The sequence below is a fragment of the Pseudophryne corroboree genome, chromosome 4 (genome assembly GCF_028390025.1).
Source record: "Pseudophryne corroboree isolate aPseCor3 chromosome 4, aPseCor3.hap2, whole genome shotgun sequence".
In the NCBI taxonomy this organism is placed as follows: domain Eukaryota; kingdom Metazoa; phylum Chordata; class Amphibia; order Anura; family Myobatrachidae; genus Pseudophryne; species Pseudophryne corroboree.
Genome location: NC_086447.1, coordinates 901,767,070 through 901,781,247, shown reverse-complemented (window position 1 = coordinate 901,781,247; position 14,178 = coordinate 901,767,070). Strand labels below are relative to the sequence as shown.

General features: G+C 42.8%; 1 protein-coding gene across 1 annotated transcript; it reads left to right on the top strand.

Moving 5' to 3' along the window:
• Positions 1-4,979: 4,979 nt before the first annotated feature.
• On the top strand, positions 4,980-8,777 carry PCARE (photoreceptor cilium actin regulator). Its single transcript, XM_063919417.1, has one exon. It carries the CDS (start codon positions 5,148-5,150, stop codon positions 8,775-8,777), a length of 3,630 nt encoding a protein of 1,209 aa, XP_063775487.1. The 5' UTR covers positions 4,980-5,147.
• Positions 8,778-14,178: the final 5,401 nt, after the last annotated feature.

The window sequence follows — 14,178 nt, the reverse complement described above, 5'->3', positions numbered from 1 at the left end:
CACGTCACACTCCCTCTCCTGCCTACATTACACGTCACACTCCCCACCTCCTGCCTACATTACACGTCATACTCCCCCTCCTTCCTACATTACACGTCACACCCCCTCCACTGCCTACATTACACGTCACACTCCCCCCCTCCTGCCTACATTACACGTCACACTCCCCCCCTCCTTCCTACATTACACGTCACATCCCCTCTACTGCCTACATTACGCGTCACCCCCCCCTCCTGCCTACATTACGAGTCACACTCCCCTCCTGCCTACATTACGCGTCGCACTCCAGCCTACATTAAGCGTTACACTCCCCCCTCCAACCTACATCACGTGTCACACTCCTCCTCCTGCCTACATTACGTGCCACACTCTCCCCATCCTGCCTACATTACGCGTCACACTCCCCCCCCTGTCTACATTACGCGTCACACTCTCCCCCTCCTGCCTACATTACGCCTCACACTCCCCCCCTCCTGCCTACATTACGCGTCACACTTCCCCCCGTCTACATTACGCGTCACCCCCTCCTGCCTACATTACACGTCACAGTGTATACATTTTAACACACAGGTGTAGCTAGGTGCCATGGTGCCCGGGGAAGGGTATGTTTCGGCACCCCCTCTCCTGTACTGAATTGGGTACATTTGAAAAGAAAACTATTTAAAAATCCTAATTTGGTGAGTGGCGATTCTAGACCTTGTGGAGCTCAGGGCGAAAGCTTCCTTGGGCACTTCCAATGTTAAGAATAGGGACAGTGTGTGCCAGAAGTGCGCACAAAAATATATAGGGGCGTGGCTTCATGGGGGAAGGGGCGTGGTCACATAATAGTACCAATTCAGATTATACCGCACAGTTTTTTCCGTTATTTACATTACACCACACAATAGTACCCCTTATACAATTTACGCAACACAGAAGAGCCCCTTATACACATTACGCCACACAGTAGTGCCCCTTATACACTTTACGCCACACAGTAGAGTAGGCCCCGCAGTACCCGGTGGGGAAGTCCAGCAAGGGGATAAGGCTCTGACCTGTAGCCCCTCCCCCTGGCCTGGAGCTGCATATCTCTCTCGCCCTCACTCCCTGTAAGCGTTTGGGCGCCATTACACACATGCTGAGCTGATTCTGGGACTGCTGGGCAATGTCTCCTCTGTAAAGCCGCCTGCATCATCAGCGCTGTGCATTTACAGGACACTTAAGTATTCTATATGTCATTTAGACAGTGTTAGTTAAGAACAAGTGCATAACTTCAGGGTTATTTAGTACATGTACCCTGTGATATACATCCAGTCTTTACTGTGCATTGTTATATCTGTATATATACATAGCTTTACTTAGTAGTCCAGTTACTTAGTATTGCTAGTCCAGTGCAGTTTTATTGTTTGTAATAATTTCTGCATTGTACATGTGACTGTGTGTGCCAATAGCTGCTGTGTGGTCTCTGTTCCGGGTATCTCACACATATTGCTATCCCTATATTCCGTACTCTGAAGGGGGCTAAGTGCGTCAGGGTTCTCATATGATATAGTGTCTCACAGGATATACTACTTTGGTATTTTTCTCTGTGTGTTTCAGTCACCATATACCTCTTAAATTCTCTGTTTGTGCTCTGCTTTGCAGTCACACTATACAGGGGATTTTTGTCAGGTATTTTGTCTGCTTTTTTTGTACTATTACGCCCTAAGGTTACGCTTACAAATAATGTCTGCTAAACAAGGTGGTAGATCCATGGCTGATCCTGCACCATGCAGTACTGACGCCACGGATTGCTTGGAGGAAAACATTGCAGCTGAGGTTCCAGGTACCGGGGGTTCTATACCCCTCAGTCAGTCTGCAGCACCGGGGGCACACCAAGACCCACCTTGGGCTGCCTTTTCTAATTTACTGACTACGCTAGTAACTAGACTTGCGCCCCCTGTGGGACCTCCTGTGCCATTACAGCCACATATTGTCCCTGCGGTTAATCCACCATGGGCAGATAATCTGTCCACTCAGTTACAGCAATTAAATCAGTCTTTGGCAAAACAAAAACCTAATCCTCACCCGCCTAAGACCAAGGGGTCATCTAAGCGGGCCATTCCTTCCTCACAATCCACACGTTTCGGATACTTCATCCGATGAAGATGGCGCATATACTGACCCCTCAGACACTGATGCATACGCTTCTGATGGGGAATCCATTACACAGGTGGATGTTCCTGACCTCTTAGAGGCTATCAGACTGATTCTTCAAATTGATGATGAAGCAGAACCTCCAGATACCTTTAAGAAACCTGATAAATTCAAGCATCAGAAGGTTACTAAATTAGTTTTACCCCATTCTGACCATTTGGTTGACATACGTCAGGAATCCTGGGAGTATCCAGGAAAGAAATTCTCCCTGTCTAAGAAGATGCTAGCTTGTTATCCCCTCGCTGCAGAGTTAAGTAAAAATTGAGAAACACCGCCGCCGGTGGACTCACGGGCCGCGCGTCTGGTGGTGTCCTCTGCTCTGCCTGTCACTACCGTCACCTCTCTGAAGGAACCGACGGATAAGCGTGTGGAAGGTTGCTTGAAGTCTATTTACACTCTTGCAGGAGCTGTGCATAGACCCACTATTGCGGCTTCTTGTGGCTACTAACTGTTGTCGTCTCTCTTACCTGCTACTGCATTGGACTGGTTAACAAAACTGAGCTCCAGTGAGTGGAGGCGGGGATATAGAGGAGGCGGCGCTATGCATCCTGGTAACAGTCAAAGCTTTTAGCCTGTTGGTGCCTCGGATCAAGATCCAACTCTACACCCCCAATGTAATTCCCTGTGGAATCCAGTGTACCTTGCAGAAAGAGATTTAACAAAGATAAATTCTTACCATAAATTTCCTTTTTAAAATCTTCAACCCAATCCTGGGTATCCCGGGATTGATCGTTTTTCAATTCAGATACCAGAGATTGAAAAAAAGGCCCGGGTTTGGCCTCCCTATCCTAGACTTTATAATATATATATATTCTAGAAATCACCATATATAAATGCATCATGCACTTTGTTATATAGATCATGGAAATTACCATATATATGACACAAAATTCCTCTTCATTTTAGAAATTCTGTAAATTACCATACATATAGGTTTACCATACTATCTCTTTAAACCAGGACGCTCATGGATTACACAGGTTCTCTGGCTGAATAAAACCAGATGGTATGTAGGCTTGCAGTCAGCCAGCCACAGAACCTGTGTAATTCATTAGTGTTACGATTTAAAGGGATAGTATGGTATACATACCACACATACATTCTAGTAATGATTATACACATCCTAGAGATTACCATACACAACAAATAGATCCCAGACATAATCATCTATATCCTGGCAATTATTATATATTCCACATACATCGTATACATTATAATACACAGCAAATACATCCAAGATCCTAAAAATTATTGTATATACCAGAGATATCCCAGACTTTATCATATACATCATTGTTTCCAAAGCATGGTCCTCAAGGCACCCTAACAGGCCAGGTTTTAAGGATATCCATACTTGGTGGTTTAATTTGTACCTCAGTCAATTTGATTTAACCATCTGTGCTCAAGTATGGATATCCTTAAAACTTGGACTGTTAGGGGGCCTTGAGAACCTATGCCCAAACATATTAAGCCTTAACAAGTAATAAAGTGGAGACTGATAAGTGATAAAGTACAAGCCAATCAGCTTCCTAACTGCCATGTGACAGGATGTGTTTGAAAAATGACAGGAGCTGATTGGCTGGTCAGTTATCACTCTTTATCTGTCTCCACAATATCACTTTTTAAGGCTTAATTATACATTTGAGCCCCAATTTGGGAACTGCTATACAGCATATAACTTTCACCAAATCAGCCATATCCTACAAAGACTTAATACATCTTTGAAATTACCATATACATTCTAGACGTGATAACATATCTTCTAGAAATTACCATGTACACCAAATACATACAAGCCATGATCACAAATATTCTAGAAATTACCATTTATAGCCTAGACATAATCACATCAAGAGTTCTCAACCGCAGTCTTCACGTACCACCAACAGGTCATGTTTTGTGGATGACTGTAATCAGGCACAGGTGAGGTAATCTGTTTTGCTGGATCAATAATTATCCCAGCAGCTTCAGCAGACAGAAATCCTAATCACATGACCTGTTGGGAATACTTAAGTGTTGAGGTTGAGAACCACTGTTCTATTTCATGGTCACGCCCATAGCCAAAATCGCTGGTAAAGTTAGTCAAAATCTACGGCCAGTTCAAGGGAAAACGCTCAGTCAAAATCTCTCATAGACAAAATCTCTCCGTGTGTATGCACCTTAAGCTGTGTTGTGTTCACCTGGATAGGCTCACAATGTTGTCCTTCTGTAGCACAAACTCTCAGACTCCTCGGGCCACAAACTTTTCTTAGTTCGGTACAAGTTCGGAATGACTGTGGATTGGAATTAGGCATCTCCCAGACACAGTATACATTGTTTTGAAAATGCCACGCTGTCCCTTTAATCTGTTTTTATTGTTCATCAATACACAGTCCTATTTCATTTAGCTATATTTTAATATCACCTCTTTTTGGATCAAGTTGAAATATAAACGCTGTAATTCATTGGTAAACATTGCATTTATTTAAGGTAATGTTTTGCGTTGATTGAATAAATGTGCCTCGTTCTATATGTGTCCATTCCTTAATTGAGGCTTAGTTTTAAATGAATTGCATTTTTGTTGGGGGTAAAAGCCATTATTGGGAATATTTCAGAATTTCCAGTAACATACTTTGGTTTACTGCCTTAAATAAAAGTGCTGGAATGCTAGAACACTGCGTCAGGTTGTTTCTTCCAATAAAATGTTACTGTTCATCGGATAAAGTATGGTTAATCTAGTAAGCTCTAAATCCTATTTGCACTTGACATCTGTCAATGGACGGGAGAAGCACTGTGAGACTTCTATCTATATCCCACAGAGTTGTTTTGCTAGTTTGCAGCTGCCGAGAACCATCTTGCATCGCAATTTATTCTGTATTTTACCAATGAGATAATGGAATATTACCTGGAGGCGTCTGATTCCTGGAACAAGCCAAAATGTAAGGACTACTTATTTGTTTGTTAAACGTATACGTACTGTATAGAGTCGTAGGATGGGCTGCACCCCGTCTCATAATGGGATCATTCAAATCATTGCAAAGAATGCAACTAAACCTTTACAGAAAAACAAAGCCATCCTTCCACCTAATCACGATAACAATGGAATTACAATCCCTTTACCGGGTAATAAAAGCCCAGACTGTTATATCCAAAATGAAGAAATCAGGCAGAAAGATAACGTACAAGAAAGTCACCACCAAACTAGCCATTTGCAGAAAGGCCTTTCTGATGGACTCTCTAGAAAAGGGTCTGTTTCAGAGGAACAAGAGAACTATGAAAATCATGGGACTGCTGATGAAGCAATGGTTAACTTATCGTACCAGAAGAGGAGGAATGTAAGGAAACACAGCTCAACTGGTTCAGAGCAAGAGCTGCCCGTCACTGTACAACAAGAGGGCAATCCGAGGAGAAGTAGGAAATCCAAATCCCAGAGGCTGAAACACGGGCGACGTGCAAAACCAAACCAAACTGCCTCTTGTGACATTCAAAAGAAAGTTGACTTCCCGGAACAGCTTGTCAAGGCCCACCAGGATGCCTATGCCTTCCTGAACCCTAATCTGTCAAAATATGAAGCCGTCATTTCTATGGCAAACCAGGCAACCCAGACACATCTTATCATGCAACAGATGATTAGCTTCATGGCCTTGAGATTTGATGAGATCGATCAATGTTTGGGAGAAATTGTAGGGGATGGTGAAAAACTTCTGAAATCTGTGGGGGGCAACCTTACCTGGCCTCCTGGAAAAGGAGATCCTGCCGATCAACCAGATCTGTTGCAACAGCTATTACAGTACACTGTTGACAAAATGCAATCCTTAAACTGCACTGTATCTTCTCTGACCACAAACGCCTTGCAGGAGACCTGCCGTTTCTTACAGTCGGCTGCTGACAAGTTTCAGGAAAAGCTGAAAATGAAGGAATACCAGGATGAGCGCCTGCTGAAGATGATCAAATCGATGGAAGAGTTAGCAGCTGGTTCGCCACCGCCCCAGCCCAATGATGCAACACTTTACTCAGAGGATAGTGGAATTGGGGGTGATAGTGAATCTGTCAGAGGATACAGATCCCATGATAATATGGGAAGGCAGGTAAGCATCGACTCATCAGTACAAGTATGTATGCAGAAAAGTGAAGGAATTGCACCACTGCAATTATCAATCAATGACAACAAGATACCTGACCCTGCTGCACACTTGAAAAGTCGCTCTGACCAAAAAGAAAGCATTGATCTGTCATCTCAGGCACAAGTGAACCATCCAAGAGTGTCTAAACAAACCAGCTTGCCCAGCAGTCTTTCAACGAGCTCACTGGCCTCCACTACAACTCTAGAACAAGATGGCAGCCATGATCAGGAATCGGAAGAATCAACTAGCAGCAATGAGTGCAGTGATGAAAGTGAAGATGACAAAAGTATACAAAGTCAAATCACAATACCTCAAAGGCCTCTCACATCTCCAGCAGGCACATGCGCATATAAAGTGTCATGCAAGCGGTTGGAAAACCCAGAAAATGAGGAAATGACTTTGAAAATGAAAGAAGCTATCAGTGAAAAAATCAAGTTCATCCCTGGTGAATCCAGCACTAATGTTTGGACCAGGGAAGTGAATTCAGAAGTAGTGAGACCTAGTACAGCAGATGGCAGCAACAGAAAATCTTCTAGGCACAGGAGATCTAGATCTGCTGAATCACTCAGAAGCCAGGGTGAGGACCCAACTTTGTTAGAACTTCAGAGGACTCAAAAGGAACTTAACAAGAAGCTAGAACAGTTGTACTCATCAAATGGAACTAAAAAGAAAGTAACGCCGGAAAACCCCAATGTCAAGTCATTCTCACATACTGCTACCTTTAGCTCGAGTAGTACAACATCAACTCAAAAACTGAAAGCTTGTCTTGATAAAAGTTTCAACATTTTGCCTAGCCAGGAAAAAGTTACCGTGAGGAAGATTGCTACTGCCAAGGATTCTAACAGCACCCAAAACAATAAGATGACAGGAACAACATCTGTCCGGAAACAAGATGCCAAGAGTGAAGTTAATACTACTTCGGTAGAACGAAAACTGGAAAGTATAAATGTTTCTCCTCAGAAGTCTGTTCGGAAACTTATTCAAACATTTAGTCCGGCGGATGACGCCATAAAAATAACAAGCGTAAAAACTTTGGGACCACTTAGATGTGTTAGGAAATTTGGAGTTCCTGTCCTTCCCCCCTCTATTCCTGCCTGTAAAGAGTTACGACCGTTAGACAACAAAAGTCATATATTATCAACAGAAGAGGAATATCCAAGTTCAAGTATGCCTTCCTTCCAAGCTTTAATGTCTCAAAATGATATCAGTACTGACACAGCTGAATCTATGGCTGAAGACCTTGAGAACCTGCCTCCTCCTCCTCTCGAGATACTTATGGATGATTCCTACAACTTACTCCCAAAGAATGAACATGAGAAAAATATCAACTTAACTTGCCCCATGAATATGACATCTATGTCTCAAAAAATAAAAACATCAATAAATATAAAAAACTTGTTACCCAATAGAAAGGCTACTGGTACATACACATCAGCAGACAACCCTAATAGGAAAAAAGAGCCAACTACTGAACTTCAAAAATACTCTTTGGAGTCTGGGCAGCAGCATGTGGACAAACAATTAGGCATGGATATTCAGAGAAAGCATGAAATAGAACAGGCCGCTCATTTGTACAAACAGTCACATAAAATAATCCATTTGCAGAATCACGGGGATGGCGAAATGGTGAGGTTGACCCCCGATGGAGATACTGCCATACCATGTTTACCTGCCTCCATACCTAAGCCAAAGCAAAGTTCTTCAACTTTACAGAAAAATGAGAAGATTCCAGTGACGCTTAGAAGAACTTCTCCAACAAGACCCACAGCTTCATCTCCACCAACAGAGAGAAAACTAACAAGCCCACCAGCCAATAAGGTGACAAATAAAGCTTATTCTCATGTACCCAGGCCTCCACCGGTGCAGAAAAACATCAGCCCTACAAGCACTCCAAGACAATCGAGTCCTCCTGTTCAAAGGAAGGTACCCAGCCCCCCATCGCAACGAAAGTTGCCAAGTCCTCCTCAAATTCGGAGACAACAAAGTCCACCAAGCCAACGCAGGCTGCCGAGCCCACCGCAAGTGCAAAGACAACAAAGTCCACCAAATCAGCGCAGGCTACCAAGCCCCCCAGGCAACCGTATTGAACCTAGATCCCCTTCTCCATTTACACCTTCTCCCCCAGTTTCGCCATCCTTTACACACAAGGGATTACGACGCTGTACTGATGAACCACAGGCTTCCTCAAAAATGATTGGCAATGCACAATCCATATTTTGCCCATCATCTACTTCATTATTTGAAACCAAACCCCCATCTCCACCAAACACAGGTACTTTGGAAAGCGCTTCTAATAAGGTTTCAAGTCCTGTCCTGAAGCACAGTCTCTCTAGTTACCAGTATGGGGACCAGCACAGAAGACTTGCGACGAGTGCCGCAAACCCTCAACCCTTTGTCCGGAGGTGTTACTCTGACCGGAGGCCAAGAGTTCAGCTCCGTCTTCCGACATCTGTCTCCGCGTCTGCTGTCAGTGATTCTGCTCTTCACCAAATTGGGTAAGAAATATTCTTAAATGAGTGTGGCATTGCATACATTGTAAACTATAATTCATATGCTGTTTTTTTAATGTGGGGGGGGGGGGGGGGTTCTTTTGCTGTACCTAAAAACATTTGTGTTATACAACCCCAGATATGAAACTAGTTAAATTATTTTAGTTGGATTTTTGGGGGGATATGGCTACAGGTGTTGCAAGAGATGTGTCGCAAGAGTTTTAACAGCTGCAGGGCTCAGCGTCCATACTGCAGTCCAAATAATGTGACCATATCTGATACCATTGCCTCCTGCCCACTGCCATCATGTTCATACCTTCTGTGCGAGTATACCTTTAAATGCATGCGGCCCACATAGCAAGCTTCGTGCTAAAGTCATAAATGTTGTAATTAAACTACTTAAAAAGTAAGGTGTATTTTTAAGTATACTTAGAACTGTATGTCTAAAGCTATTCAACTCTAAGGACACTTTGTGTGTAGAATTGGAGAACGCAACATTATTATTTTTTGAATAAACAGATTGCGTCCTCTCTGCCCTATACTAAATATAGTAGCTCGTGCTGGGAATAGCTGCACAGCCAGCATTAACAATACAATGGTTTTAGCCAATCAAAAGACTTTGCATGGAGATTGATGGCTAGTTATGGAAGGGGAGTATTGCAAGTGCTGTCATGCTAATCCTTTTAACTTTTTCCAATTTCTTAATCCCGTCTACTAGAGTAATATCATGAAGTAAATTGATGTGTTGACAAAAAGTCATGGTTATAAATGTCAGGCTGGGCGGGTGGGATTATTGTTTTCGGTTACATCAAAGGAGAATAAAAGGTTCTTGGAAATGAACTTTGCTAATCAGTTTTCCCTACGAAGTGCTTGGTCTGTGTTGACGTAAATAGATATATCTAATTATTTATGCACGTTATTTATCCCTGTTACCCTATCGTTTAGGAATGGGATCTCATTTTAAGGGCCAGCTGTATTTTTGACATATCACCCACTTATGCGTTTGCCGGTTTGATGGGCAGAGAGCTTATTTGCATTCTACTTTTCCTGAAACGGTTTTACTACGTTGGTGAATCAATGTACAGGGCTATGACAAACTTTATGTTACCCGGTGTCTGCATTGTAAAAGTGAGCGACGATTTTATAGCCACGTTAATTTCTCTCAAAGTCAATCAGGAGATTGGAGGACAAGAGGTGGCCTGTTGATTTAATGATGTCAGAAGTTCCACCTTATGTGTATTCCCAAAACTAGGGGAAGCTGGTCTATATTTCATGCTCGGCGTACTCTGGGCCTGAATCATGTTTGTAATTAAAGTAAAAAAGCAAGCAATTGGGCAAAACCATGATGCACTGCAGGTGGGGCAGATGTAATATGTGCAGAGAGATATGGATTTGGGTGGGGTGTGCTTTATCGAAATTGCAGTGTAAAAATAAAGCTGTGTGACATTTGTGGGCTGCATGCAAAAGCAGCCAGTATTTACCCTGCACAGACAAAATATAATTGTATTTGCTCCCCTTGCCAACAGGCTTCACTCAACACCCCTGGCTAATGTAACATCATGGCATCACACAATGGGGGTCATTCAGACCTGATCGCTCGCTAGCGTTTTTTGCAGCGCTGCGATCAGGTCAGAACTGCGCATGCATATGCAGCGCAATGCGCAGGTGCATCTTATAGGTACAAAGCGGATCGTTCCTGTGCGATGGGATTTACGAATAATCCATTCACACAGCCGATCGCAAGGAGATTGACAGGAAGAAGGCGTTTGTGGGTGGCAACTGACCGTCTTCTGGGAGTGGTTGGAAAAACGCAGGCGTGCCCAAGCGTTTGCAGGGCGGGTGTCTGACCTCAATTTCCGGGCCCGGACAAGCTGAAGTGATCGCAGCGGCTGAGTAAGTCCTGGGCAACTCAGAAACTGCACAAAGTTTTTTGTACCGCTCGGCGGCACATGCGTTCGCACACTTTCAAAGCAAAAATACACTACCCTATAGGCGGCGACTATCTGATCGCAGCAGTGCAAAAAAACCTAGCGAGCATTGGGGGAGCCCTGGGAGCAGGAACATGGGTACCTGAGTATGTACCGGAAGCCTCTCTGTGTAGCCTCTGCAGGTAGCATGCAAGGTGGAAAAGGGTGGTGGGCTTCCTCTCCAGGGTGTTGTCATGGCAGTGACCCTGGGCGGCTACCCCAGTTGCACACCCCTCGTTATGGCCTTGTTTGGTATTGTGTGAGTTTTATATGACCGACATGAGAGATGTATAAGGAGAGACTGTCAAGAAACTACACATTCTATAAATAATAATGTCTGCCACCAAATGTTAGTACAGTAGCAGAAAATCCAAGAATACAGAAGTATACACTTGGCGCTGTCACCTACAAAGTGAGAGCAGCTGATCTCAGGGAACTGATCCCAGTTACCCAAAGTATATAAGAACCAAACAAAAACTAAGACAGCACTTTTCACTTTGTATAAAATCTTTTTACTTTTTATATCAGAAAAAATACATACAATATAAATTCACCTATATGCACAAATATCACACTAAGATACCGGCCAGAATCAATTTAATACAATATATAGAAATAAATAAACATATATATGCAGCACAACTCTATCCCCCTCTCGATGAGGCTCTATTACAGAAACTACCTAGATTTCCAATCTAACACATTAAACATGCATAATTGATTGACAAGTTGTTAGTGAATCCACATATAAAGACATTTTTTCAGATGTTAGTCAAGCAAAAGATGTTAGAGCAAGTGAATGTTCTTTTCTATGTGGATAACGTCCATCAATTATAGCAAGCTGATTATTAATGCATATAGGTGAATTTCTATTGTATGTATTTTTTATGATATAAAAAGTAAAAAGATTTTATACAAAGTGAAAAGCGCTGTCTTAGTTTCTGTACAGTAGCAGAACCTTTAAGTCCTGTAAGTTGTGAGGCAGTGCCTCCATGGCTCAGACACCTCATAAATGCTCGATCGGATTGAGATCTGGGTAATTTGGAGGCCATTGTAGGTTCTTTCGGCGGTGGAGAGGCGTCAGCCTGGGCACTCTGACTGGTCTGCGGCTACACAACAAGCTGCGATGCATTCTGACTGGTCTGACACCTGTCTATCATAGCCGGAATTACTTTTTCAGCAGTTTGTGCTACAGTAGCTCTGCTGTGGGATTGGACCCCAGATGGGCTAGCCTCTACCCTCCATGCATATCAGTAAGCGTTAGGTGCCCACGACCCTGTCTCTGGTAACCAATGTTATTTGCGTCACCTGTCAGTGGTTTTAATGTTATGGCTGATCTAGATAGATAGATAGATAGATAGATAGATAGATAGATAGATAGATTAATTTATAAAATGGAGTGTTAAAGTAAAATATATCCTGCCTCCCAGTGTGTATCTGTTTCACCCTACATCTTCTTTTATATTTAGAAGGGCACAAATCTTTACTGTATCTGGAGCATGCAGTGCAGGGATGGGTTTTTTTTGCAGAGACTTCTGGCTCCGGACTGTGACGGGCGTTTTCTGCGATTTGGGTGCATTTGCCGCACCCAGTATGTGTTTATTTGTTCCTCCTGATGAAAAGCAGAGCCTGATCCTGACAGAACACATGTATAGTCCTTGTTGTAGCTTCCTCCAACGTGTCGCAGCTTGTGATCATCTTCTAATCTTCTTTGCTAGAGAAAACAAAACAACACCTCTGTAGACTTTTATATGCTAATATATATGAACAAATGTATTAACCCAGTGGTTCCCAAACTTTTTTCGAATCACGACACCCTAGAGCAGAGGTTCTCAAACTCGGTCCTCGGGGGCACACACAGTGCATGTTTTGCAGGTAACCCAGCAGGTGCACAGGTGTATTAATTACTCACTGACACATTTTAAAAGGTCCACAGGTGGAGCTAATTATTTCACTTGCGATTCTGTGAGGAGACCTGCAAAACATGCCCTGTGTGGGCTCCCGAGGACCGAGTTTGAGAACCTCTGCCCTAGAGCATCAGAATTTTTTTCAAGGCACCCCTAGGCCAAAAGTTTCTTATTGAGAAATCTAGAAAGAAATATCAAATTAAGTAAATTGTGTTTATATGTCATCCTTAGGTCCTATTGTGTGGTAAGGGACAATATTTGCTTCTGTTTGTCCACATGTGGTATGATTTGCAGCCACCTGCACTTGTTTTGCCTATTATATTGACCATAAATAATTTGAATTGGACCTGGACCACCAACCCAGGGCATCCCTGCAAGTGTCCCAAGGCATCCCTTCACCATTATGCACCAGTACATTTTTTTTAGATTGTTCTGTATGAATCAGGCTGTATATATGGAAAAAAACAAAAGGCGGAATAATAAGACTAAAGACAGAGACTGGGGGTCTTGTTGAGGGAGACAATGTAATAGCAGATCATCTTAATCATTATTTTTTCTTAGTATTCACTACTGAAAGAGAGGGGAAGGGGCCACAGTTAAGTTGCAGGGATATTCATAAAAATTAAACAAGTACATTTACAGAGGAGAAGGTCCTAACAGAACTCTCAAAGCTGAAAGTGGATAAATCAATGGGGCCAGATGGGATACATCCAAGGATACTAAAAGAGCTTAAAGGGGTGTTGGTAGCACCATTAACAGAATTATTCAACCAGTCACTAGCTATAGGAGTAATTCCAGAGGACTGGAAAAAAGCGAACGTAGTCCCACTGCACAAAAATTGAAGCCAGGAAGAGGCAAGCAAGCAATTACATACCAATGAGCCTTACATCAGTAGTAGGGAAATTGATGAAAACACTCTTAAAAGAAAAAGTTGAAGATTATCTCAAATCCAGCAATTTACAGGACACGCACAGCATGGATTCACTGGGGTGAGATCATGTCAAACAAACTGTACTGACTTTTTTGACTGTGTGACAAACAAACCTTATTGACTTTTTTGACTGTGTGACTGAAGTAATAGATAAAGGTGGAGCTGTAGATATAGCTTATCTAGACTTTAGTAAGGCTTTTGACACTGTCCCACATCGCAGGCTGCTAAATAAACTCGAAAGCTTGGGATTGGATACTAAAATGGTTGAATGGATAGGATCTTGGTTGCAGGATAGAAAACAGAGAGTTGTAGTAAATGGAGTGCATTTACAGGAGGGAAATGTTACTGGTGGAGTACCCCAGGGATCTGTACTTGTACCAGTGCTTTTTAATATCTTTATTGGTGACATTGCAAATGGCATTAAAGGGAAAGTATGCCTTTTTGCAGATGACACAAAGGTATGCAACAGGGTAGACATGCCAGGAGGGGTAAAACAAATGATTGAGGATCTAGGTAGACTAGCGAAATGGTCAAGAGTGTTGCAATTACAGTTTAATGCCAAAAACTGCAAAATCATGCACTTAGGTCTCAAAAATCCAGGGCCAA

Bases quoted from the DNA above. Each gene is read 5' to 3' on its own strand.
- PCARE (XM_063919417.1), top strand. From the start codon at position 5,148: ATGGGCTGCACCCCGTCTCATAATGGGATCATTCAAATCATTGCAAAG.